The sequence below is a fragment of the Ambystoma mexicanum genome, chromosome 4p (genome assembly GCF_040938575.1).
Source record: "Ambystoma mexicanum isolate Mex_15411 chromosome 4p, UKY_AmexF1_1, whole genome shotgun sequence".
Lineage (NCBI taxonomy): Eukaryota > Metazoa > Chordata > Amphibia > Caudata > Ambystomatidae > Ambystoma > Ambystoma mexicanum.
The window spans coordinates 601,871,307-601,899,005 of NC_090927.1; the positions used below are offsets into that span (position 1 = coordinate 601,871,307).

Below are 27,699 nucleotides of genomic sequence, written 5' to 3' on the forward strand. Positions count from 1 at the left end.
AGGGCTAAAATATGCTAGCACTGACCCTAAACAGAAGCACAGGCTATCCCTAGCACTGGGTGCTCTCCCTAGGTTCACAATGCTGTGTCGCCTATCTAAAAGGAAAGGGAGGAGAAGCTGTCCCTCCACTCCAAAAAGTTTAAAAGAAGGAGAAATATCTACATTGCTCAATGCACAAGCGCTGGCGGGGTGTTCCAACTACCAACTAGTATCCTATGCGTCTGAAAGGATATCAAAACAGTAGAGGTTGACCCGTTTTGATGACTTCAATTATTGTGCCATTTTCTTCAGCACCAGAAGGTTCATAATTTTGTGGAATGACATATCATAATACGAACAAGGACAAACATGCATGGGTATTTTTAGTCACTGGACTTTGAATGAGAAGGTTTAACTCACTCTTTTATGGTAACGGGTCCAATTGAAAAAAAAACATTCAATATATGTGTATAGGCCACTAACAATTCAAACCATGGAGTAAGCCAGGATAACATGTATTTTGCTATGAGCTAAGAATGGATGTATCTTAATGTGCTCTCCTCGAATCATTAAAATCATCTTACAAATCAGTCTTTTAAATCAGTCTAATCTCCATAGGTTTATGTCATTAGGGTTTTTAAACAGAGACAAAAAATGTACAGTGCTCCTTCTTTCCTTGGGGAATTATCTTGAAACAGTGCCCACAGAAGCATCACATGGTTTGGTAAGGTCATATTGGTTTGAACACGAACAATGGCTAAATGTCAGAACTAATCTCAAATACAGCGAAAATCAAATAAAAACAAACGAGGTTGTGAGGAAATGACTGCTACCCTGAAGGAGTAAAAGGGTGATTTGTGTTTGAAGTGCTGCTATGCCCTCAAACTGCTACAAATCAGAGGAATCCCAATTATAAAGGTAAAACAGGTACAGTTGCCTTTTTACGGTAACGTGAGCCTAGGCAAGACTATATTTTCAAGAGGTTTGTGAATGTGATTCAGTGGCAACCTAAAGAGCAATAGTACAGCAGTCAAACATGAAGGGAAGGTCCAATCAAGGTTCTATAATAATAGATATACTTCAATGGAACACTTCATCTGCAAAATTCACTAAATAGATTTACACTACACAAAACCATTCCCTGAGGAATGAACACAGAATAAGCAAAGATAGCATGATGCAGTACCGTGAGTAATGAATCAGGGGTGTAAGGCAAGTAAAGACCATGATGATTGTAAAAAGGATATGTTCTGGTGCCAAAAGGGATTAAAGGGGACCTAACCAGTCTCTAGGGCCATAGGTAGACCAAGGAGTAGGGCAGTTAGCAATCAATAATACCTTCTGTGGTCCTTGGTGGTTCTACGGTGTCAAACCTGGCTTCTTGGTGCTGTTCAAGCGGTTCGATGAAGGTCGAGTGCAGGATTCTCATTATTCTGGCAGGGGATCAAAAAGGTTTACTACATTTTGAAAACTGAAGTTTGAAGAAGTAAGGGTTGGGGCCACCGGGGTCGGTTCAACAGTTGGTTCGACTGCGAAGATGCCAGTAACTGGATGTGCTGTTCCACGGGCTCCATTCGATAAAGCTTTCAAGGGGTTGTAGATTGTGAGTGCCAACAGGGTCAATTCAACACTCGTTCAATGGCGGCAGAGATACTGGAGACTGGATGCACAGACTGGTTTCAGCAGTTTCATGCAGTGTTTGAAGGTTGGAGCTCGATGGAGCTTGATGATCTACCAGTGTCGGTTCGACTGGTGATGGCAATTGGCAGCAAAGCTCCTGGTGGGAGATGCAATAAGGAGCTTGTATTTCCAGCTGATGCAACAAGGAAAACAGGTTCGAACATGCATTTCAGTGGTTCGGGTACAACAGGAGCATTGTTCTAGAAAGGGAGCAAATGTCAAGAAGAGGTCTAACAAGAGCTTGTGCAGTTTGAAGGTGATTGGAGAAGTACAGATCATGAGGGCTATCAGGTTGGTTCTAAAGTCAGTTTGACGGTGAATAGGCTGGTGACTTGATGCATAGTTCGAGTTGAGTGGCTCCAGTGCAGCATTCGAAGATCAGGGTGCAAAGAGTCCCCCACTGTGTGGTTGGCTGTCCATGAAGATTCTCAAACAATATGCTGGTGGTACGAAGAGTTGGTTTGAAGACGTTGGGTGCAAGGATGGCCTTCAGGTTCAAGCCGGGGCAATGGCTTGCATGGCTAGTGCTGTGCAAATGCAAACAAGTTCAAACATACATTTCAACAGTTTGAATTGCAGGTCAGTGCCAAAGCAAGCTCCGGAGGGTCATGATGGTTATAGGCAGTGAAATGGTCTTGATTCATGGTTTGAATTGGATTGACAGACAACATCCAAGGTTCCTGGATGCCTTGGCTCACAGGTTGCTGTAAGTCCAAATCCAGTGACTCAAGGGCACATTTCAGCCCTTGTTTTCACCCTCTCACACATGGGGGAGGCTGGCCAACAGCTGCAGGTGCTCCTCAGCACAGTGAAGTCCTTGGTACCATTGTGGCTGGCAAAGAGGCAGTTCTTGTCCAAACAGCAGTACATCCCCATTGGACCCTGAAAATGGTTAGTGGACAGAGCTCGCAGTTGACCCCCACTGATCTCTGAGGATGGTTAAGGGACAGAACTCGCCTCTGCTTTGGACACTCAGTCTTCACCACACTGGTGGTGGACTTTGGAGAGATAAATTCTACCATCAGAGGTTCATTGAATTCTTCCTTAAGTGTTTGTCCAAAAGTGAATCTAAGAAGAAGTGGGAGACCCCTTCTTTTAAATGCGAACACAACCACATGTGTTTTTAGAGCAAATGGAATTTACCTTCTGATATCAAACCCACTGTGTGTTGTGCCAAAGTGGAGGGGACAGAAAGGAAAGACAGAGGCAGAGAGAAACAAGATAATGGAACCTTCTTCCAGCTGTACAGTGCTCTCTCTGTCTACACTAACTCAGCCCCCTTCCCTTCGCAATAGACTCAAATGCCCTCTTGGTGAGCAGCACCCTAGTGTGTGGCTAATCCCTTTGTTTATGGGCTTTAATTCCTGTTCCAGAGCAGCTTCCTGTGGAGTGGCTGTCTCTCTAGAAGGGTGTTACCTACCCTCACAAAGGAACAAAGTGCAGCAAACACCAAAGCCAGCCTGTCTGGGGAGAATATACAAAACCCTTCCACAGCTGAACTGGGCTCACAGGGTAGACACATGTCTGATTATCCAATTGAAGTGGCTTTGATAACTATGATAGATGTTGGCACCCATATCTTAAACTCAGGTATGGCTTATATGAAAGTTGTACATTCCACCAGGATAGCATCCTCAACGTTATGCAGGTTTTGGAACAGGTGTGCATATCTTAAATGCAGCCCCTCGGCTGTAGAGACTTGGCTGTCACTGCAGCTGTGAAATCGGCACTTGTGACCTGTGAACCAGCTCCCTGCCACTGGAGAGAAAGGGCTGCAGATCAGGATACTAATGCAGCAGGGCACAGGTGTACACTATGCTTTTGCCATGGAGTTTATGAAAAAATAATCTGATTGGCAGATTATCCTTTCAGAGATGGAATTACCTTTATCATTTTATTAAATGAATACAAATCAAAAAGGCCAGTGCTTCTGCACCCTTCCAGATGGCAATCTGTCTCAGTAGAAACATTACATTAAGTTTACAAAAGTTATGAATTCTTTCTGCTTAAATTGGAGTTCAATTCCTCTAATCGTGTGGGGTTTCATCTCCAAATGTGTTTGAATCTTTTTGTGAACTGCAATTCCTGATTTGGGGCTGCACTATCTGAAATATGCAATGAAAGAGTATCATTTCGGTGCAGATTATTGAACATTTGGGCACACGCAATTGAGTTTGACTTGCGCAACTTCATCGGCGCTAGTACAAAGTTATTTGAACTTGCCCCAATATATGGCCCTGGATGGTAATTAACAGTAGTTAGTAGGAGACAAACATGGTGTGTGGTTCCATCCTTCATTTCTGGGTGATCTTAATTCTGATAGAACAATTAAAGTGTTTTACAAGCGGAGTTTCACAAAAAAACATAATTATAAAAGATTTAAATATGGAGCCATACTTCAGTAATATTATAGATGTTTCATAATACTCCGATATACTCACACATATTTGATACAAGGAAAATATATATTAACTATTTTACGGAAAACATCACATGCTGATCCTTTACAATTATTCCATTGGTTGCAGCTTTGGAGGAAATGTAATTTTAATAAAACAGTTTTTTTTCTTCCTCGAAATAAAGGCATTTTACATTTCTTCATTATGTTTTAGTGATGAAGGACATATGATTGGTGATGTATGGGGGGCTACTCCCCCCTCCCGCCTCCCCTGCAGTTCAAAGGACAGGAATTAGTCTGTTATCTATTCACCTACTGGTTCATGTGTATTTATTGAAGTAATTGGCTCAAAGGTTTACTGGTCTTATCCTCTACCGTATATTACGAGACAATGGGGTTCATCACCAGTTCGGCATTAGCCGTGCCAGTAATATGGGTACGGCTACCGCCGAACTCGCTACCAGCACCGACACCCACAAATGGGCCATTACCTGGCCATTATGAGTTGAGTAGGCCGGTAATTGCCCATTCGCGGGTGCCGGTGTGGACGGGCTCCCGATCCCCATTCTACCCCATAGGGCAGAATGGGGGTGGGGAGCATGGTTGCACCGGCACCGTTGATAATGGTGCCGGTGCAATCACGAGTTCTGCTTGCGGGTGCCGCTCTGCACGCCTGGTCTGACCAGGTGTGCAGAGCGGCACCCGCGAGCAAAACTCGTAATGTGCCGGTACGGTAACAATGGGGCCGGTAGAACTACTGGCGCCATTGTCACTGTACTGCCACATTCGTAATGAGGCCCAATGGTTTTCAGCATCATTATTTAGCATGCACAGTACATTGGATAGTAATCTTATTGCAATGCTCTTAAAATAAATAATACCTAAGGTACTTAACTGCGGTGACTGTCACTTTTTGCATCACATAAATTAAAACTACTAATAAGAAACTGTATTAACACAAATCGAATGACAAGACATTAAAACATAATAAAAAATAGGAAGATGGCATACTGTACCTTCCCACCTGCTGTCCCAGGTAAGCCTGCATACCCTGGTTGACCTGGGATGCCCGAATCACCTGGTTCCCCCTGAGTAACACAATAGCTCCATAAGTACTTTATCACAGATGTGCTGTGTGTAAAAACACATTCATTTGTTTGTTGTAAAACTACTTTCAATGAACAATGAGATTTCATTAGCACATAATGAAACACTGAAACACAATTACATTTCCTTTGCTACTTTAAGATGCGCAAAGTTTCATTAGATGGCTGAGTCAAAGTGCTTACTTTTTAATGTGTGTTAATGTGCTACTAAATGTATTGTAATGAGGTTGAGCGAGTTTGCTCCCTTTAAAAAATGAAAAGGGCTGTGACCTGGAGGTAAAAGGGTGGGATCCACATATGTATTTATTTATTTGATTTATTGGATATTTGTAAGGCAACAAGTGATGTTTCAAGGCGCCACAAGACAAAAAAAGGAGGGACAAGGGAGAAAGGTACAATAACGGTCCTACTAGGCCTTGCGACATTCGGTCCATGCAAGTGCAGAAAAAGAAGTGCGAGGGAAGGGGAGTGATGGAGGAGTGCAGGTCGGTGACCAATGAAGTGCTTAGGAGGGAAAGAGAAGGTGAAGGGGTGATGTGCAGTTGTTATGGCGAGCCAAGAGGCAAGTGCAATTGATAAGCACAGAGTAGGGGGTAGGAAGCAGTTAAAGGGGGAGGTTAGCGAGAAAGTACCATGGAAAGCGGGTAAGCAAAGGGAGTTGGAGGACTGGGCGGAAGAGGGCTTGCAACCCTGTAATAGCAGTGGGAATGAAGAGGCCAGTCGTATTGGCGGAGGAAGGGGTTAGCTTTGAAGGGGGAGAGAGAAGGAGGAGAAAAGGAAGGTCTTGAGGAGCTTCCCAGAATTTAAGGAGATCTGGCTCAAGCCTGAGAGGGGCAGGAAGACCATTCCAGAGGGAGTTTCCTGAAAAAGAGAGACATCTGCCCCCCACTCTCTGTTTGGAGAAGTGACAGACTTGCAGAGAGTTGGAGCTAGCAGACCATAGGACTTTAGTAGGGAGGTAATTAGGGAGAGAGAGCTAGATGTAGCAGGGTCCCAGGCATCAGAAAGCCTTGTGGATGATGCAGAGGGTCTTGAATTTGATACTAGCAGCAACCGAGAGCCAGTGGAGAGAAATTAGGGCTGGAGAGATTTGTTCCCTGGGCTCGAGGCCAAGGATAAATCTCATAGTCCTATTCTGGATAAATTGAACAGGACGAAGGGAAGCAGAAGGGAGATTAAGGAAGAGGGTATTAGAGTATTCAAGACTAGAGAGTTCCAGAGCTCTGGAGACATTGAGTTCCTGGGGGAAGGTAAGGAAAGGGAGAATACCTACGAGGAGGTGTAGTTGATAGTGGGACTTCTTGGCGAGGTCTGCGATGTGAGGAGAGAGGGAGGGAGAGGAGTCAAAGATGACACCAAGATTTTTTGCCTCACAGGAGGGTGAGTGGAGGAAGCCCATTGAGGGCAGCCGGAGCAAAGGAGGAAAGGAGGGAGCAGGGGACCCAATAGAAAGGATCCCAGTCTTACTGGCATTAAGGCAGAGATCAATGGCAACACACCAGGACTGAATGGCAGTCAGACAGTCAGGCATGAGAAAGGAGGAGGAGGAGGAAGGAGAGAGAAGCTTGAAGGAGAGCCGAGTGTCATCTGCATAACACTGGAAGTGAGATGAGAAAGAAGAGATCAGATAAGCCAAGGGAGCAAGCTAGATATTTAAAAACCACAGCGAGAGGATAGAGCCTTGAGGGACGCCATAGGTGAAGAGTGTAATAGGGGAGAGAAAAGGGTCCAGTTGAACCTGCTAGGGTATGTTGGAGAGGAAGGAGGTCTCAATTCCATACATACCACTCAATTGCTCAATTCAAGTGTTGTTGGTGGGTGTCACCCACCGGAGGATACATTCACTCACCCGCCAAACCCCTATCCTGTCCATACATTTCAATGGGCTCTCACCCACCAAAAACAAAATTGTTTGTTTTCACCTACTCTGGGAAAACAAATGGTTGGGAGGTATGGACCCCATGTAACAGGAATATTTTGAGATTTCTTTCAAATTGTTTTCCCATTATGGCATGTTGTCAGGAAAGATATACCCACTGGTATTGCATGCAAGCTTTCCCTTGTGAATATATTTTGTATAGTAACTGAGTAGTTTATGTTTTTCTCCTATTTTTGAGGTGGTTTGTTTCTTGTTATTGTGGATTGAATATACATATGTAATACATTACGGAACGCCTTAAAATGTAATGTAATATAATGGGCATTTATATAGAGACTTTCACCTTTGGTATGGTCTCCACGTGCTGTAGGTTGACCGCCCTTGATGACCAAAGTCCAGGTATGGGAAATTTGTCAGAGAGTTGAATAATGCATGTGTGCATTTTAGCCAATATGAAGGTAGGTAGAGGTGGCCAAGTCCCTGCAAGTCACCCATGTTGAGCTGGCAAGTGGGTGGGTACACAGAGGGAGTCTGGAGAGTGTGGTATTTTGCGTGCAGCTAGACCGAATTTTACTGTGGGGGATAGCTGCATTCTAATGGCAGAAGTGCAAAAGCAATTAACGGTATTACCCAAATAGTTTTTTTACAATTGTTCGAATGAACAATTGACCGAATTTAAAGGATCACAATTGACCTTTTCACAATTGACAGTATATTTATAGGGGTTTTGGGGGTTTGGCGTTGGGTGGGGGTTTGTGGGGGGTTCCCCCCACATATATGTTACAATTGACCTTCACAATTCAGTCAATTGTGAAAAGGTCAATTGTAATTCAAACTGTTGTAAAACGAACAATTTGTATACAACCCAATTAACAACGACTGCAACAACATATTCCGTTTAGATGGTTCAATCAAAAAAGAACACATAAGTGCTTTCAAATTGGATGCTTGCAATAATTACATCAACGCTAATCATTATAATCATTACATGGGAACAATGTAGCATCCTGCTAAATACATGTATGTACCAAAAACGATACTCTCATAGATAATTGATCGACATATACATATAATACACAGAAAAGCCACATATAAATGCACCAGCTGAGCACAAAAATGACATACAAAGGAGCTGTTCTCCACTGTGATTTTTGTACTCCGATTACCTAGACCCCTTCCCTCCATACTTTTGGGATGTAGAGCCCAGGAAAGGACGTGACCGGAGGATGATGTGGAGCAATATTATATTAATAGTTAAAAATCCTACAGGTGCCAGTAACCATGGGTGGTCTGCCCATGTGGCTACCTCCCTCATGTATGCTCCTCGTCCCAAACATCACCCCTTTATTAAAATGCATCAAGAGGTTACATTGTATTAGAGGTGGAGGGCAGGAATGCCCACATGGTGGAAAGGGTACTATGCACTATGAGTTGTAGTTGTCAATATGGCTAGTAACTGGTTCTTACTGCAAATCATCCTAATATAACTGGATGGTTGGAAAAACATATCTTACATAACAATGCAAAGAAGAGCCTAGAGCTAAATGAGAAACATACTTTACATAGAATAGAGTGGCCGAAACGGGCATCCACTCTGGAAGTAGTGTCTGGAGAGCAGTGTTTGCAGAAGTCATGAAAAGTGGCAAAGGTAACCACCTTACACATATCGTCTTGTGGAACGTGCCCGCTGAAGGCATTTGAGGCCACCTTAGCGCTTACTAAATCAACATGTAGACACTTGGGGTGTACCTTTCTGATGATTGAGCACTAAAGAATGCAGTTGATCACCATATGGGCGATAAGATCCGTGGCTGCCTTCTGCCCTGCAGTAGCAGCACCACAGGTAAAAATGATGATTAGAAAATGTAGTCTTTTTGGTACATTCTAAATAGAAATGAACCACTCTGCTGAAATCTAGATTGTGGAGCACAGGTTTACATTCTGAATCAGATGAAGGAAGGAAACATAACTTTTTAGGATGGAAAATAAGATGAGTTCGGACTACTGCCTTTTCTTTATGAAAAATAGGAAACGTTATATCACTATGCAGAGCCTGAAGCTCACTGACCTGACGGGCCACCGTTGAAGACATTTTCCTTGCCAAATACATGAGGTCAGCAGAGGCCAAAGGCACAAAGGGTTTGAGGGCCAGTGAGGATGAGGCAATGTTAAAGTCCCATGGTTGGTGAGAAAGATCAACCTCTGGGAAGAATTTCTTCAGACCGTTAAAATGTTTAAGAGACCAGATGACTTGTGTACTGGTAGACAGTGACGACTTTGAAGTGTTTCCTGCAGGAGTACAGCCTTCTGATCTTGCCAGGTCAGATATGAAGGCTAGAACAGTGTGCAAGGAAGAAGAAATGTGTTTGGTCTGGAGATCCAAACACCAATGACAGATCTTTGCAATATTCTGTGGTACTGTGGTCTTGTAGAAACCTTCCAAGCGGCCCCGTAAAATGGCAATGTCATCGCTAGAGAGGCCAAAGAGCCCAAAAGTCAAGTCCTCAGGAGCCATGCCTCTCAGGAATCTGATTGAAGGCAGGGGTGAAGAATGAGGGTGTGCTCTCTGAGGCAGAAGATATTTTCCCGTTGCTGGTCCACAATATCTTGACCTGCCTGGGTAAGGAAAACAAGTACAATTCTAATTTTTAATGGATGCTTTAATAGTTTGGATGCAAAGTAAATGTAAATGTACAAAGCTGAACTGCTTTTGAAACAAATTCAACATTTACATTGTTTCAATATTTTAGGGGCTGAATTAAGCCATTTTAACTAATTTATTTTTTAACATACATTTTTCGTGTCCATGGGAGGACAATTAAGAGACACTGTGATGTATTTTTGTTATGTTAGCCTTTCAATCGTCACTGTGATTCTGAAAAATAAAAAAGTCAACAAATCTGAGAAATGCCACAAATGCACCCGAAATATATGCGTTACATACATCAAAGTGCACATCTCAGAGATGTGCCAGTTTAGAAAAGAAGATCAAAATGTGCACAAAAGATGTGCAAACTGGGTGGAAAGTATGCAAATACACCAAGTTGAGCATGCAAAGGGAGAGTTGCCACAGAAAGTGAGCAAAGATGCGCCAAAATCCTGATTCATAAAACCTGACCACTGGATTTGTTGCACAAATGCCAAATCAACATTTGCTCCGTTCTCAATGTGGAGCACGTGGCCCAAAAAAGAATGCAACTGATTATTCCAAGAAAATAAGCACACAGTGCACCTCAATCACAACCAACAACGCAGTATGAGAGCACAGCACAGAGAGACAGGTATGCATTCCCAGAATGGCCAACCCATTAGGCATCATGCTGCTACAGCCACTGATGAGCAGGAAAATTATATATGGGAGGATCACCATATTTCCACTAACTGATGAAGACGTCACCTATAGGTACACCTTCCCACCGCATACCAGACTGGAAATTGTGAATCAGTAAGAGGGGGCACGCGCAGTGGTCATGTTTTTATGTGTTTTCATTGTAAATTTGCCATGTCCAATGAGATACATATATTTGTGCCATTGCACACCTCACTGAGATCTGCCTTTTTTTCAGAATCTGCCCCGATGAGTTTAGGATGGTGCTGGGTTTGGACACAGTGGGCCTCATTACGAGTCCAGCGTTAACCCTGCCGGTGCTACTGGTGGGTTGCCGCCGGACACGTAATAATTTACCGGTGCCTGACTTCCCTGTGCCACCAGGCTATTACAAATCCGGCGGCCCGGGAGTCAGGTGCTGGTAACATGTCCCCATTCCCATAGATCCCATCGGACTCTATGGGAGAGGGGACTCGGAAGCACCAGTACTGTTGCTAACGGTGCTAGTGCTTCTGTGAACGGTATGCCTACCGTGGCCGCAGCGCCCGGCAGGGTCAGACCTGTCAGGCACAGCGGCCACTGCAGGTAGATACTTAGGTTGCCGGTCCAGAAACAAGGGTGCCAGTGAGCTTACTGGCACCCTTGTTTCCGCACCGGCAAACTTATAATGAGGCCCAGTGTCCTTATATAACAAGTGTGGCCCCTCATACTTATTTGGCCAGGATAAGTGGTTCCATCGCAGCACAGAGGAAAGCCAAAGGGTATCCTTTGCATGAGGATTTGAAATGCTTTACCTGTAATCTTTCTTGTTCCATGGCTTTAGATTGCTTACAGGCGGTTCTTTGTTAACTACCCATAGAAGCCATGAATTTTTTAATATAAGTTTGAACCCTTTCCACCTAATGGGTGTTCCAGAGGTTGGTATTTATAACCTCACCTGTCCCCTGCTTTGCAAATCAACTGCATCACAATTGTGAGCATGAATTTAGCTTTTATTGGCCCACAATGGGGACATACACATCTGTTATTGGTAGTAGGTCATTTTCTTACATTTTAGGATGTTGGATATCTACTCTACTATTTTATTGCTAATATTAGGAACTGTATATTGCGTGATTGTTCTATTTTTAATGCTCATATATCATGTTTGCAAGAGAATAAATATACATAAATGCTAAACAAGAGATTGCAAGCATTATTAATGTCTTAGTATACATAAGTATAAAATACATTGGGGGTGCAAACACCTTGTTGATTTAGTGATAAAACTCTGCAGGCAATATATTGATAATCGAGCATCATTGATACATAGATTCACCCAGAAGGTGGACCCACAACAATATTGCTGTCCAATAGTAATCCTGCCAGGTGCCCTGGATAGTAGGTACTCTTGCACTAAAGCACAGCAACCCAACATTCTCCAGAGCTCTTGCTTCGGGCACACCACTATTCTATGCCACAAGACCTTCCCCAGCCCAAAAGGGGATTTAGACTGTCTTTGGGGTGGAGGTAAGGGTCTGGCATGCAGGGTATGATGAAAATCATGGCACCATGTGATCTTGAATCCTGAGGTACCAAGTGATGATCGCTGTGTTGAACCCTTTGCTCAATGAAACCATTAAATACCAGACTTAAGAGTACCTTGTGACACCTATCCTGCCATCCCCTTGGTGACTGGACATTTTTGAGGAATTCATTGTTTTTCTTTACTACTTCCATGTTTTCAGTGCTGCACTTTGACTGAAATGAACAAGCCAGGAAAAAGTGCCAGGGTGAATGAGCTCGTTGGCACTAGGTAGACCATAAAAGAGGTCGAGAATTGACTTTTTATGCTCAGAATGTACATCACATGTTCTGTTAGACAAAGGGGTCCATAACAGGGACGGCTAAAAAAGGAGCCGCCGTTTGAGTTAGGTGCGTACAAATATTTCACACAGCACTCTCCAAAAATCCCTCCTAGCATTCATTCACACACTATCAAGAATTCTCAAACATATTTCCCTCATTTTGTGAGCCTACCCTGTTAAAAGTCTAAGCAACAGCATTACAAAACAACAAAGGACCAGGAAGTGAAATGTTCCTTTTTTACACTCTTGCATTTACTTTTGGAGAGTCAAGGCTTGGATCAGAGTGAGTGGTAGTGGGGACTCATTGCTCCAACTGAAACTGGGGTTGTACCTAAAGTGCTGAATGCGGCGCAGCAGGGAATCAAGGAGAAGCGCGAGGAGCAGATATCGAACTTGATCAGTGGAACAAACTTGATACTAGACAGCTAACAGTATAGGACCCAAGTCATCATTCATTTAGTTAGATCACAAGGATCGGCTTCCAGCCCAGAGATGAGAAAAGGACTTGGTATTGCAAAGTGAGAGAATTTGTATGAGGCCAATAAGACCTTTCTGTTAGTTCTTTGATCTTGCATCAAATCTTTTGGCAAATGAAAATAAAGATTAGAAACGCTCACTTCTGGGTCCAATCATTTGTTCATCCAAAGGGTGCAACATTCTGGGAGGGGCCCTGTTGCAAAGAGGCCAAGCGTACTGGAAGCTAGTAAAGTTTACTGCAGTAAAGTGTTGTAGTTCATGTTTTCATGTTTGGAGCAGTGGCTAGCTGCCACTATGAGTGGGGAGGGGGGCAGGCAGCAATGTGATGCCTACCTCTCTGCAGAGTGCTACACCAAAGGTTTGCAAAAAACGTAACAGCGAATAATAGGAGCCGACAGGGTGTCGGAAGACTGGCCCCACCAGCCCTCATTATTACACCGGCAATGAAGATAACTTTCCTGTCAGCCATAATATTCACGTTTTGGAGACTCCCAATGTGAACACGCTGCCTGACAGGAGAGGCTTCCTGTCCTGTCAGCCTGTCTGCACCCGTTGAGGAAGAAGGCCATCCGTTCCTCCCTGTGGCTGCACAGGCATGTGTGGAGATGCATGCAGTCGCGGTAAATGTATTTCTTTCATTAAATGTGCATATATGCATGCATGTATGGATTGTATGCATGTACATATGTATTTATGTGTTTGTCGTGTGTGAATGTGCTGGTGAAAAGGTTGGTTTGCACAGGCCCTACACAGCATATGTTGCAGTACCGTGCATTGAATCTAGGCCAGTCTAGCCACATAATAACACTTATATTTGCTTTACCCAATGTTGCATGGAGGCCCTGCGGCCCAGTGCAAGCGGGGCCGGGCATAGAGTGAAAAATAGGCCACGCGGCCTGTGTCGCAGCTTCGGCGGGAGCTGAATAAACACGCAGCACACACTGTGATGATCTGCCCGGAACTGCCTCCCGTACTCGGGGGCGGGGCTTTTATTGGAGCGCCCTGCGTCACCGCGTAGCGGGACGCAGGGCGGATGCAAAATTCCTCCTTTATTTTAAACAAAACAACAATAACACAAATGTACTAATATCAACTCACAACAAATACCCAAATGTCAGAAAACCACCAAGTCCTTACTGTTCATAATCTACGGGGGCTGACTACCACACATAGTCATTGAGCCGGGCGGGCAGTTTTGTAGCAGTTCTCAGACCATACCGCCCTCCTCGGGGGCTAACCCCCGCTGACCCAGTGGGTGGCTCACCTTCACTGTCTGGGTCCCCCAGGTCCGGCTCGCTCAACTGTTCCCAAGTTCTGTCACCCGCTCCTGCCTCGTCCTGGATGAACACGGGCTCTTCTTCGCTGGGCTGAACTTCTTTGTCTTCCTGGTGGCACTCGCCATCGGTCCACAGATTCCGTGGCACCGCCTTGAACCATGACGCATTTCTCGTCACGTGGCGGCGTCCTCTTATCACAGTCATGATGGTTCCTTGCCTGCCACTGACGGTCCATGGGAGCTCTTCATACCTGGTGTCCAGTTTCGACTTTGTTGGATTACGCAGCATGACCACTTGGTCACCCACTTGGTGATTGGACGGCCTCGCCCTCCTCTTCTCGCTCATGTGGGCGTTGGCGCTCCTTCTCCTCCTTTCTGTGCGCTCTTCGTTGACCTCATCCGGGGTCCTGCTAGGATGATGCGGAATCGAGGATTTGATAACTGTTCCAAACATGAGGCCCGCAGGCGGTATGCCTATTGTGCTGTGGGGGTTGACTCGATAGTTCCGTAGGAAACGGTAGAGGTCAATCTTCCACGGGCTGGCATTCGCCCTCGCCACTCTTAACACTTTGTTTATGGTCCTCATGAATCGTTCTACATCCCCGTTTGCCTGGGGCCACCTCGGCATGATGTGATGGTATTTTACATTGAGTTCATGCATATACTGTTTGAATCCTCCCCGTGAAGGGGGGCCCATTGTCACTTTTAATGGAGGTTGGCAGACCATGGGTTGCGAACATTTTCTCTATGGCCGGGATGACCACCTCCGCTGCTGTGGATTCAACTATTTCGACTTCTGGGTAGCGGGAGTGGTCGTCGATTGCCACCAAAAGGTAGAGGACTTCCCGTAGCTTGCAGAAATCAATGCTAATGGCCTCCCATCGGGCGTGGCCACGTTCTGCTGACAGAATTGGTTCTGGTTCCGGTGGGGCCCCAGTTATCTGGCAGGGTAGGCACGTGCTTATGAGTGTCTCGACCCGGTCATCGATCTGTGGGAACCATACCCTGTGCCTGATCCGAGCTTTCGTCCGTGCCATCCCTTGATGTCCCTCGTGGGCTAATGCCACTATCCTGTCTTGTATGCTCAATGGGATGACGATGCGATTTCCTCTTAGCAGCAGTCCGCTCTCGGTGATTGACAAATCTTTTCGGAAGGTGAACATGCCGGATAGAAAACCCTTCGCTTCCACCGTTCTGTTATGTGTGTGCTTCATGAACGTCTTCTAATCGCCTGAAATGATAGCATCCTTCACTAGGTCACAGCAAGGATCTCTGTGAGTCTCCAACTCAATGTCCTCGATGCTGATGGCCTTTGGCCTCATGGCGCGTACCACCTGGCATATATGCTCCTCGGTCTCTTCGGCCACTTCGACTTCTTGTGGGGTTGCCGCTCGAGGATGCCTTGAGAGGAAATATGACGGGTTTCCGCTGTCCGGCTGGTATACCAGTTCAAAGTTGTACTGCTGAAGGTGGAGCAGCCATTTGGTGATCCTTGCCGGCGGGTGTGACGACGTACCCCTGAAAATGGGTAGTAGGGGTTTATGATCAGTGATCGTCGTGAATCGGCGTCCATATAGGTAGAGATGAAAATGCCGACACCCCCACAGCACGGCGATGGCCTCCTTTTCAATGTGGGAGTATCTCTGTTCTGTCGCCGTGAGGGCTCTCGAAGCGTACGCGATGGGCCTTTTTTCACCCTCTTAAGTTACTTGCATCAGGATGGCTCCAAGCCCTACTGGGCTCGCATCCATGAACAGTTCCGTGGTGAGCTCAGTGTTGTAGTACGCCATTTTTGTGTCGACGGACAGGGATTCCTTGATGTTTTCGAAGGCCTTCTGGCACTCCTGCCACCACTCCCACTTGGTATTCAATTTGGTCAGTTCGCGTAGGGGCTCAGAAAGAGTGGCCAGGTTTCGGATGAACCTGCCGCAGTAGGTGGCCATGCCCAGGAAGCTACATACTTCAGTGGGAGTCATTGGCGGGCGTGCGGCCTGAATGTCTGCGACTTTCTGGGGATCAGGGGAGATGCCTGTGCTGCCGAATTTGTAACCAAAAAAAGTGATTTCAGATCCGAGGAATTCGCACTTTTCCCTGTGGATGGTTAATCCAGCGTCTTCTAGCCTGCCCAGTAGGGTCTGGAGCCTCTTGAGATATTCTTCCCTGTCAGGAGCGTGAATCAGGATATCGTCGCTCACGTTAAGGACACGGGTATGCCCCTGATGACTTCTTGAATGGTTTGTTGAAAAACTTCGGCCGCTGACGATATCCCGAAGCTCAGGCGTTTGTACCTTCGCAGCCCTAGATGCGAAGAGAAAGTCGTAATGTAGCGAGAATCCCTGTGAAGTTTGAGTTGGTGGTACCCCGCCTTCAGATCGACTTTGGAGAAGACACACGACCCCGTAAGGTCGGCCACGATTTCATCGATCGTCGGTGTGATGTGGCGTTCCCTTTTAATGGCAGTGTTCGGGAGATGCATGTCTATGCAAATCCGGACTTTTCCGGGCTGTTTGGGCTTCCTTGTTACTACCATTGGAGAGACCCATGGTGTGGGCCCTGTGACCTCCTCTATGATGCCGGCATCTTCCAGTGCTTTGAGTTCTCTCTCCACTTGTTCCCGCATGTGGAATGGTGTTCTCCTGTGCCTTACTGCTCTCGGTTGTACCGATTCATCAATATGCAGTTTGATGGTCTTGCCTTTCAAACACCCTATCCCGTCTTGCAGCTTGGGGTATTGACTTAAGATGTTTTCCACCTCTTTTACCTCATCGACTTGGCAGATGAACTTGACCACCCCCAGATCCTCCGCTGTGTCCCCACTCAGAAGGCTCTCGATCCCCGCCTTCACAACGTAGATTTTCGACCATAGCCTGTTTTCTCCGTGGACCAGAGTGGTGCGGAACCTGCCAATGACTGGTAGGGGCTTCCGGCTGCCATACGCAAACAGCAGTGTATCCGTGCTCTTTAGATCTAGTTGTGGTTTTAGTGTCTGGAATATGCTTGTGGGCATGACGTTCACTGAGGCACCCGTGTCGATGGTCATCAGAACCTGCTGGTTTTGGATGGTGACTACGCACTTACGCCTTCGGACAGTCTTTCTTTGTGGTGCTTGACCTTGGTTCAATGCAGACACCAGGTAGATCTTCCTCCCTTTTCTGTCTTTTTCCTTACCGGGGTCATGGTGCATGCCCGAGACATCATCGCCGTCTTCCTCCATTGAGGAATTGGCTGCATCGACCCTCCTTGCGCTGGCCTGCTTTTTCTTCTTGGTCGTGTTCTTTTCCTGAGGGTTCTGTGAGAGCTGTGCCGTGGTGCCCACTGACCTGCATACTTTCGCATAGTGGTCCTTCCTGCCACATGCTCCGCATGTGGTACCTTGCGCGGGGCAGTTTCGTCGGCCATGTCGCGGTCCACCACACCAACCACATTCCGTGGGCCCTGGGACATGTGGTTGCCACCAGTTTTGAGCGTAGCCACCGCCAACCTCGTCCCTTGTGAATTGTCTGTTGGTGATCTGGGGCACCATAGCTGTGGTTAGGGCGGGTTGCAGTTTGTGTAGCGTGGCCCCCATGTTGGCAGCCCTGGTGTGTGCCAGTTCCCTTTGTCGTCCCAATTTGAGGATCCGTTGGAGGGGAATGCCTCTCTCACTAAGCACCATTCGCCTCAGCTTTTCCGATTGGATGCCATTAATGATTTGCCTCCGGATCTCTTTCTCGACGTTGGTAAATTCACAGGACATGACCAAGTTCATTAACCGTGTGTGGTAGGCATCCAGTGTTTCATCCTCTGCCTGAATAGTAGTGCAAAATATGAATGTCTCATAGTCCGGGTTTAGTTGTGGGAGGAAGTGCGCCGTTAGGTCATCTTTTGCACTCAGATATGCGTCCTGGCCATCGTCAACGTTTAGGGAATTGTAAATGCGGAGTACCTCATCGCCCACGCTTAGCAGCAGGTGCGCGTTCATCTTCCTGGCAGTCGTTATGTCCTTGCATTCCATCGCCATTTTGAACTTTTGGATCCATAGCTGCCACCTGGGTCCACTTGACGACGGGTCTGTGAAGGGGTTGAATGGTTGGACCAGTGCCGATGAACCTCCTTGTGGGCGAGGCTGTGGTGATGACATTGACAGGTTTGCCGCGATTCTTGACGGCGTGCCGGGTCCAGGGGTGGATGCCCCGGTCGCCATGTCGTAGTGCTCTTGTTCTTCCTCGGTGTGGGTCCTTGGGCGAAATCCGTGGATTGTACCACTGCGCAGTGGTGGCCAGATCCGGCGCTCACCTCATGTGCTCCCGTCAAGTCAGGCACGTTATGCCAGTTCCAGGCCTCCCATGAAGTTTCCTGGAGCTCCAGGTCCCTGGGGAGGTGAATGGGGGACCAGGTGCTTCCACGTCCGGATGGGGGAAGGGGGGCTCCCTTCACCTCATGCCTGGTGGATGCTGGTGTGTTGCATCTGCCCTTGGTGAGCGGATGGCACCGTGAGAGAGAAGGAAAAAAAAAATGTTTTTTTTTTTTTTTGGGGTGGGGGTCACGTGTGTGGTCCCCCCCACCGGGTGTCCAAAAATGTATGCGCGATGGTCGTGAACCATCTGCATTCTGTTTTTCGCCGAGCGCGTGTGTCTTACAAGCTCCACCTCGTCGCCATTGTTGCATGGAGGCCCCGCGGCCCAGTGCACGCGGGGGCGGGCATAGAGTGAAAGATAGGCCGCGCGGCCTGTGTCGCAGCTCCGGCGGGAGCGGGACGCAGGGCGGATGCAACACCCAAGATGCACAGTTGCTATAAAAAAACAACAGTAGAGGGACTCGAGGAAAACGTGTCTGTTTTAACCACCTAAATAACTTCCAGAACAAAACAATATACATTTGAGTAACTTACAGAGCAACAGCCCGTGTATGGGCAGTTCTGTCCAGCGTTTTGGCATTCATCGTTGTGGCATGCGTTCTCTAACACCATTTGCTCAATCAAACACCATTGCGTGACATCACACATAAAATTACTTGCTGCTCCTAATATAATTGAGACCTGAATCGTTCTTTGTTACAACCGTAGGATGCCCAAGATTCATTCCAACATGGTCGTACTCATTCTTAACATGCTTTAACTTCACACACTCTACATACAAGTCACACTATACAGGAATCTTTATTTACATTTATTACAAGAACTGTGTCAAGAATATTACTGAAAACATAAAACATGGAATCCGATGCATTGCATAGTTTATGTACATTTCAACCTGGGGCATCGCGTATTTTATTTACATTTTTCCCAATAATAGACAGCTGAATGACGTCACCCGTTTTACGTATCACATCACGCAAATGGTATTTGATTGACCAAAATGGCACCAGAGAACGCACGTCACAATGCCGAATGCTGAAAGGCTGGACATTCCCCTCAGGCAATGACCCATCATACTTTCATATGTTAATTACATGTTTCCAGATTGATTTTTCACTAACAATAACCTCTGTCTCGTCTTTCCCTCCCCTCTGCTCTCTCTTTTTCTCATACCATGTACGGTTTCACATGTGTATCTAATATTCATACTCATTCATTGGTTTCTTCAAAGTCATTTTTGGAATGTGACGATCGTTGGGAATCACAATTTCATTGTTGATGCTCGGAATATGATACAACAGTGTTTCATTTCTTTTGAATCACTGCATTGATATTGTGCAGCCTTGAAATAGACCCTGTTAAGGTTGAAACATGTTTTGGCTGTATTTTCAAAATGTTAACATATCACTAAGCTTGACAAACTATATATAGTTGTATATGTTCATGTGGAAATAAAGTTTAATGGCTATTGATAACCCGGCGCGTTTGTCTCCCTAATTGCCTTATCAATCTAATAACAAATCTAATAACACTTGTTGCACAGGCAGATTACTGTGCATCAAAGGTAAATCAAACATGGCAAGTATTATTACCTGGCTAGACTGTCCTACATTGAATGTAGGCCGGTCTAGACACCTGATAACATTTGTCTTTGCTTGACCCTTGTTGCACAGTTACTTAGCATTCATAGAAATATATGGACACAGCCTGCATGAACATTGAAGAGGGATGGGGAATGCTGCCACGGAAGAAGGCCAGGAAACATCTCAATCACTCATTCTATTTCAAATTCATCCCCAAAGGACCGATGGTTGACAAGTATGTCTGAGGTACCCTCTCAGTAAGCCCTACAGATTAGGTTTGGTACAAATTTATCCCAGAGTGGACGAGGAGCAACAGGCTGCAACCAAAGACACCTCAATCGACAGTCACGATTAATGCCCCGAGAAGCCATGTTGCTGACGTTAGGGACACCAAGACTTAGCAGCATTAGAAATGAAGCACACGTGCCATCCGCATTCCGGGACATAAACACACACTCGAATACATGAAGAACACGAGCATACAGTTCTATAGTTAGAGGACAGACACATATACATAATGTCATTGCTTTTATTATTTTTGCCGTTAACCAGACACAGCAATGCAGAAACTGCAAGAAGCAAGAGACCAAAGCTTGCAGAGGCTTACATGCGAATAACCTTATGGAACTGCAGGAGCAGAAACACTGTAGAAACCGCATTATAATGGTTTAGGAAAATTACAGCAGGCCACAAACCTCTCAGCAAGAGCCAAGCTGAGCTGAATTAAGGCTGGTCAGCTGCAGTAAATACAAATAATTCCTCATAATTCAGAGCTGAACAGCGCACAATTATGGTCTCCATACATGTGGCCAGGCCGACGCAGAAAACAGACAGTGATCCGTGCTGGGAAAGGGAGCTGGTCTCAGGCTGCCAGACAGAAGACCGCAACAAAGATGCTACAATGTGAGACAAGTGTTGCACCAAGCAAAAGAACACTCTCATAGACTAAGGTAATACACACAAGTTACATTACAGACACATAGTCCTTCGCATTACCTTGAATAGGTACCACAAGAGCTGAGAACCTTTGCAGATCCCAGGCCTGTGAACATCAGCTCTAGCCAACCACAGTTCAGTATCCTAGGGGTGGGTACCAACGGGCAAGAACCAATGCCAAGACCCTCACACTGCAACATAGTTAAAGATAGTGACTTGGGGATGGACCAGGCCAGCGACCTGACATTGGAGAGCCAGTAGAATAACACATATAGGTGATCATATAGGTTATTAGGCTCCTGACGGCCAATCCCACATGCTGATAGGTTTTTGGAGAAAGGCCTAAGTATTGACGAAGCAGGGATGTAATTTTAGATCAACACTGGCCTGCGAGCCAGGAGAAGTTGAGATGTCCACGGATTTCTTCTGTCCCTGTGCTGATCCCTGTTGGTTTGTCTGTAATAAACCACAGTTTGAATTTGCCATTGACTGAGTCTTCCATTTGTCCAGCCTGTCCTTCCGAGAGTGCATAAACTCTTAGTGGCACTATGGCATACCTGGGAGTTGGTTGCAACAACATGTTTGCAGCTCCCCGGCCCGTTTGGTTCAGGCTCTCTTGCTGTGCCTGGTCGCTCATGCCTATTATGCACATACATTTACACCCCACCCAGTTAAAAAATTCACCAGCCACCACTGGTTTGGAGAGATCTTCACATACACTTATTATACAGGAAGGATTACCATCATGTAGGAAGGATTCAGAGCCAGACGGATGGGAGAGTGGCAGGAGCTGCTCAAGTTACCAAGGAGCCCGAGCCCACAGGAATGGGTGATGACATGCAAGCCGTGACCTATGCCAGATTAAATAAGAGTGTGGGAGCCCTCTACTCAGAACAAACATGGGTCAAATACCCCGTTCTATGAAATGTCTTCCACTTAGGACAGTCTACAACAACGTTTGAGGTCAGTGCACCCTTCATAGAAGAAATGCCAATTTGTATATCAGTCTGGTTCCACCCACAAGGGCAGTACAGCACCAAAATGCTAGTCAATTTTCCTCTGAACAAGAGTGCCATCGGCAACCCCAGACCTATGCCAAAACCTTAAACACAGGAATCTATCCAAAAGCAAAACACAAGGCAACAAGGAAAGCCACCATCGTAGGGCCACGGATCATCTGCCCTGGGAAAGAAAGGCCAATATAAGAACTAGGACCATTAATTGAAGCAGCAGCAAAGGTAATGTTCGGATGCACATAGAGCATCCCAGCCGGGCAAAAACGTTTAGATTGAGAAAAATGTATTAGCACAAAATATTGTGGAAGTGGACTGAGGGTTGTGCAGCGGAAGGTGTGTGTATTGCTTTTAGTTAGGTTCGGCACATATTAGATGCTTATATATGGCAACACAGAAAGAGCAACATATGTATTACCATTGCGGTTTCAGAGGCTATAGGTATGACAGTAGTAAAGGCCCAGTATTTACTTGATGTATTTGAAGTTATGAATGATAATGAGGTGCAGAAAGAATTGAAGCAGGTGAAAGATGGAGTCAGAATAGTATTATGGTAGTAGTGAGGTCAGCTTGTTAACATGGTAGAAGTATTACCATACTGGAAGCTAAGGCCTGGTACACTTCAAACAGAATAGAATGCAGGCCTAGATGTGGAGCTGCAGCCTTGTGTAGTTCAGGTCCAAAAACAAATCCCCTTCTTCGTTCCCCAGGAGAGAAGCTGAAGTCAGAGGCACCCGCAGTACACATATACATGCTAATTGTATCCAGCTGCAGAGCCTGAATAGGGGGGGGGGACGGAATGTGAGCTGTGTGAGGGGTCAGAAATGTGAGGCAGACAACTTTGAATTTTAAAGGAGTTTTCAAGATTAGCCATATTATTAAATCAAAAGATTGGATAAACACCTCACTATCCCAACACTGTCAAGGGTTTCCTTGCCTAAAATAAACTAAAGGAAACACTCTAACAAAAAGATATCTGTGCTTCAGACTTGTACATTCAATAAAGAAATAAGGAAATGCATGGCAGTTCAATACAACAAATATATATCGCATACCATCAAATTCACAATATGACCACCATCTCTTCTCAGAACATGGGTGAATCCCCTTCCCCAGATCTGAGCAAGGTTTTTCTCCACAGCGCAAAAGAAATAAGGAAAATCATGGTTTATCACAAGTTCCAACACAGTTCTTTAAGATTTAAATTTGATAACAAAAAGTTCATTTTTTTCAAGAATGTATCAAAAGGAATAGTATGTTCAAGCTCCTCCTGGGGTAAGAAGAAGTTTCACATTTGTCTTCTTCAAGTAAACAACAATTGTCTTTGTCAGGATGATTTGCCACAACTTTGTTTTCTGAAGAAATGTAACTCCTCCCCAGCAGGTTTGCACAATTCCTCTTTCAAAGTCACACTTACAGAAGTTGTCTTTGTTAGAACCACAATTCAGCACTTTTATCAACTACTTGCTGGTTTACTCCAATGGCAGGCCTTCTGCATCAACAGCTTGCCATTCGGGTATATTCTCCTGCCCGCACAACATTTCACAAAAGAAGTGTGCTTCAGTGGTAACTTACAATATACAGCGACAACTTCACAATGTTTCTTTAACAATCAGACTTTAAGCCACTTTCAGTGAAAAAAAATAATCACATTAGCGCTCTTTAGGACTCCTCTGCAACTATGCATCTCTCCTTCTGGATAATCCTTTCCAGAAGGGCAGCCTATGAGCAACCTTTCTTCCTCCTCTGCACCAACAACCAAACAGTGACAAGGATATAGTCTTGCTCTTCTTCTATCTTGGTTTGGCAATGTGTGTTTGTCAACTGATGATCTGTGTTTCACAACACATGAGCAGCAAGTCTTACAACTCTTGTGTTTCCCAATATTCCCCTCTTATCTTAAGCAATATGTGTTGTATTGGTATTGCTGAGTTTTTAAACTCTCTTGGCTTGGGTTTTGCTTGCAAGCTTTGTTTTTAATAAAGATTCCCCACAAGGGTTTTGGGCCTTCCACAAACTCACACATTTGCTTGCATAGTCACTTTGGTTCAGTAAATGAACCAAAGTGACTATGCTTTCATTGCTTTCGAACAGTTCAGTGTTCAAAATTATAATGACGAGTGAAACTGCCTGCTGTGAACACGCAGACAGCATTAGATCATTCCAGAGTGGCTTGCAAGCCTTTAGCTCACCAGGTAACCCACTCCCTCACACTTTGGCTTGGCGTATGCAGGTCTTCTGGGCAGCCTCCTTTGGTCCACTTCTGCTAGTGCCGCTCGTAAATGAAGCTTCCTTCGCTCTGGAGAGGCTCCGGTGCAACCCAGCCACCTGAAACCTCTAGAGAGTGCACACTTCCCTCACTACTTCTGCGCCCTGCTGCGCAACCTCCGAAAAACAGTTACTCAATAGGCACGCATCCTTTTCTCCCGCTTCCCACTGCACAACCTCTGCAAACGTGACGACTCTAGACAAATACCCTCTCAGGACCCGCCACTGCTTTTGGCTTTGCAGTGGTCCTGGCGTCTTTGCTCACCCCCAGTTTCACTTTCAACTGCATACACGGCAAGCGCTGCTTTCTCTTCTCCTGCTTCTCTAATGCTTGCATCTGAGGGGGCCTTTTAAGTCTCTCAGTCTCCCTCAGGTGTAGGCCATCTACACTAATTAACTTTCCACTCCTAGCACAGTATTCCTCTGCATCCTTCTTCCTCGTCTCAGTACTGCAGGAATTATGGGACTTGAAGTCCCTGCTCACAAAGTCGGTATTTCTAACCTCTTCTGCTTTGATGATTTGCTTTCCACTCTCTACAAAATATATTGTAGGAGTATCACACACATTGTTCATCAGTCTTGTTTGGAAAGAGGAATAACGTTTTCTAGAATTTTGGCAGTTATTTTTCACAAACTTCCTTGTATTACCCCTTTTGGAGTTAGGGAAGTTTCTAGCTCTAAAGGTTTTATTCCTATTTATAACATAGGGCTTCTGACTGATTTCACCCACATTAAGGTGTTCAACATGTGGGACAGATAAGTTATTGGGGCAACAAGTTATTAAATACTGTGGTATCTGGAAAATGTCCTCCCTAAAAAAGGAACATACTGTGTGTCATCCCACAGATTCCTCACAATCCCCTGAATCTCTTCTCCTCCCAGGTGATCCACCCACAGAACGCCACCCCCAAGGTCAGGATCACAAAGTGTGTGCCTTCCCTGGCCACCAGAATGGAGACGTTAGGTATAGTTTCAGTGAGGGATCCATAGGACAGTGAATAACATTTTGTGATGCCTGTGGGTAATGAGACGTTTTTAGAGCACTACTGCCCTCACCTACGAGCATCCATCCCATTTGAATTACAATCCCGCATATGACCAAAACAAATAAATTCCTGAAATTCAGATGTAAAAGCGGTACACTGGTCACGTCATTACTAGGCATCTGGGGTTGGAAAGAGATCAGGGGGGAGCCATGCCTGGAACATTGCATGATTTGAGATAGGAGGAACAGAGGTGATACCAATTAATTAAGTGCAAGGTGTAGCTTGTCTGCACTGTGGTGTCTGGGTTAATGAGAAGGCCTGTTGTCTTATTAAAGCAGACTTGGCCTAACCAGTTTACTTTGATCATGTCTGGAACGGGGGGGGGTGCACATCACTTAAGGATCTTAATTTACGAATGTGTCAATAAAGGGAAGCTGCCAATAACATACCTGGATTTGCAAGTGACGATGTAGGGGACCATTTGGTTAGGGGAATGGGTTTCGATTAGATGTGGCCATTCGGGCCAGGCACTATAGTAGGAATTAGTATGTTCTATGGTTGGTAGCCAAGGAGAGGGGATTATATTGTATCTCGATACTATGTTATTATTCTTAATTAGGGCTTAGTCCAATAAAAGATGGAACCCTTTAAAAAATAAAGGATCTCTGTGTCAGTTTGGTTCTACGGACCGCCTGAGATGTTTTTGCATTTAATGAACCTTGTTTTCCCTTGCTAAGAGGGAAGTGCTTATTTAACCTTATGAATTATTCTTCTCCATGTGGTTTTTGGGTTACTTTCCTTTCAATTTGGTGACCCTGACGTGATCCCAGACTCTCAGTGAAGTCAAGGATGCCCCAGTCACTCAGCCTGTGGTGCGCACCCATCAGCAGCAATCAGTGCCCGTGCACGACTCGAAGAGGTTCATTGGTGCCGTGTTGCCAGAAGGCTCTTCGGCTCTTTGGAGCAGAGTGCTGCTCTCAGATTGTGCAGGCCTTTGACGGGACCCCATATCAGAGGAACTCGGGAGAATCCATAGATGTAAGTGAACTTTTGTGGGAGAAAACATTAAGGGGAGAGTGTGTAAGTGTGGAGTAAGATGATGGTGAGTGGGTGGAGTGTGAAACACCATGTGGCAATATATAGTGGTTTTATATAAGGTGACGCCGCAATATATATTATGAGGAAAACAGTGAAGAGAGAGTAAACAGGAACTTCTCCATTGTGGAGAAAAGGCAGCGCTACAGAATTAAATAAGGGGTGAGGTCCAGTGTAAGGGGTATCTGGAATCTCTCCACTCAGCAAAAGGGAGCGTAAGGAGGTAAATACCCTCATCCCGAGGTAAGGGGATGGAGGAAGGGTCTACACCATTTATAAATAAAAGTGATTTTGCTGTGTGGGCTCGTTATTTGTCATGTCCGGGATCACTTGGCTAGTACAAGGGGCGTAAGGAGGAACATTCCCTTGTTTTGAAGAGAAGACTGAGGAAGGGTCTAAACCAATGTGTATATAAATTGTGATAGTATTGATTTGTGTTTTAAGGTGTTTTGGAGTTATTGTAGCGTGGATTGTTGAAATTTGAGTTACCTGAAATCATTACTAATGTTGGGCACACCCCTCTTAAAATGTTCAATAGAACCTATTGTACCCAACAGATTGGGTTTTCCCCTATGTAAAGTGTGACCAGGTTGCATGATGGTGATAAAAGGGAAGTGAGGGGGAGAAAGTTACCGGGAGGTAGGAACACAGTTTCCATTGTTGCATAAAGGCCTCTGAAGAGCACCATATGTGCCCTGGCCACACATGGATAGAAATAATTTGATGAAGGCATTGCCATCACTCGCAGCTGTCATAGGCAAGTGATATATGTGCTTGAGAAACAGACAGCAGATATTGCATTAGTGATAGGAGACATGAAAAGCTTGTTTGATGAAGAATTAGGGGATCAACCAGACAACCAGACAACATTTGGAAAAAGGCAGGATATCCAGGGGTAAGGATGGTCGATGACAATCATGATGGGCACTTTTTAATGATTGTTGCGCTAGAGAGTGGGCTGCCTTATGGAATCCATAGCCTGGTGCATCGGGCATACGTTCAATTATGGCACATACTGTGTAGGACGATGAGGACCCAGCACAATAATTAGTACAGCTTCAGGAGATGTGGAGGGCTGAGGCAGGGGAATCATGGGCTAAGACTATAGCAATATATTATCACAAGTTGAAGAAGGGACTACCAAAGGAGGTGCAGAAAGATTTACATAAGGTAGTAGGGATTGAGGCTAAATGATGGGCATGCATTCAGGCAATTATAGTACATCATTGCAAACGGCAGCAGGAGAAAGAGAAGGAAGTAGTGGATAATGTTCAGAATGCTGAAGCAAAGTTAGTACAGAAACAATTGGCGAAGTTGAGCATAGTAGGAGCGGTGATCACGGGACCGCCTTTAGGGCGGGTAGAATCACGAATGGCCCTGCATGAAACGAGAGTGGTGCTGGTATGGGCAGGAGCATATGAAGGATATCCAGACCACTGAAGGTAACAGGCAAGTTACCAGGGATATTATCAGGGGTGTTTTTCAAGAGGAAGAGGGGGAGTCCAAGGATTC

The 27,699-nt window shown here is 45.5% G+C and overlaps 1 protein-coding gene across 1 annotated transcript in view; it reads right to left on the minus strand.

Annotated features, from left to right (window-relative positions):
* Positions 1 to 27,699, minus strand: part of COL21A1 (collagen type XXI alpha 1 chain) — a 1,372,657-nt gene that overhangs the window by 273,094 nt on the left and 1,071,864 nt on the right. The window contains exon 22 of the mRNA XM_069606149.1: positions 5,074 to 5,145. Coding sequence (XP_069462250.1) covers positions 5,074 to 5,145 — 72 coding nt within the window. The remainder of the gene's footprint in view (positions 1 to 5,073; positions 5,146 to 27,699) is intronic.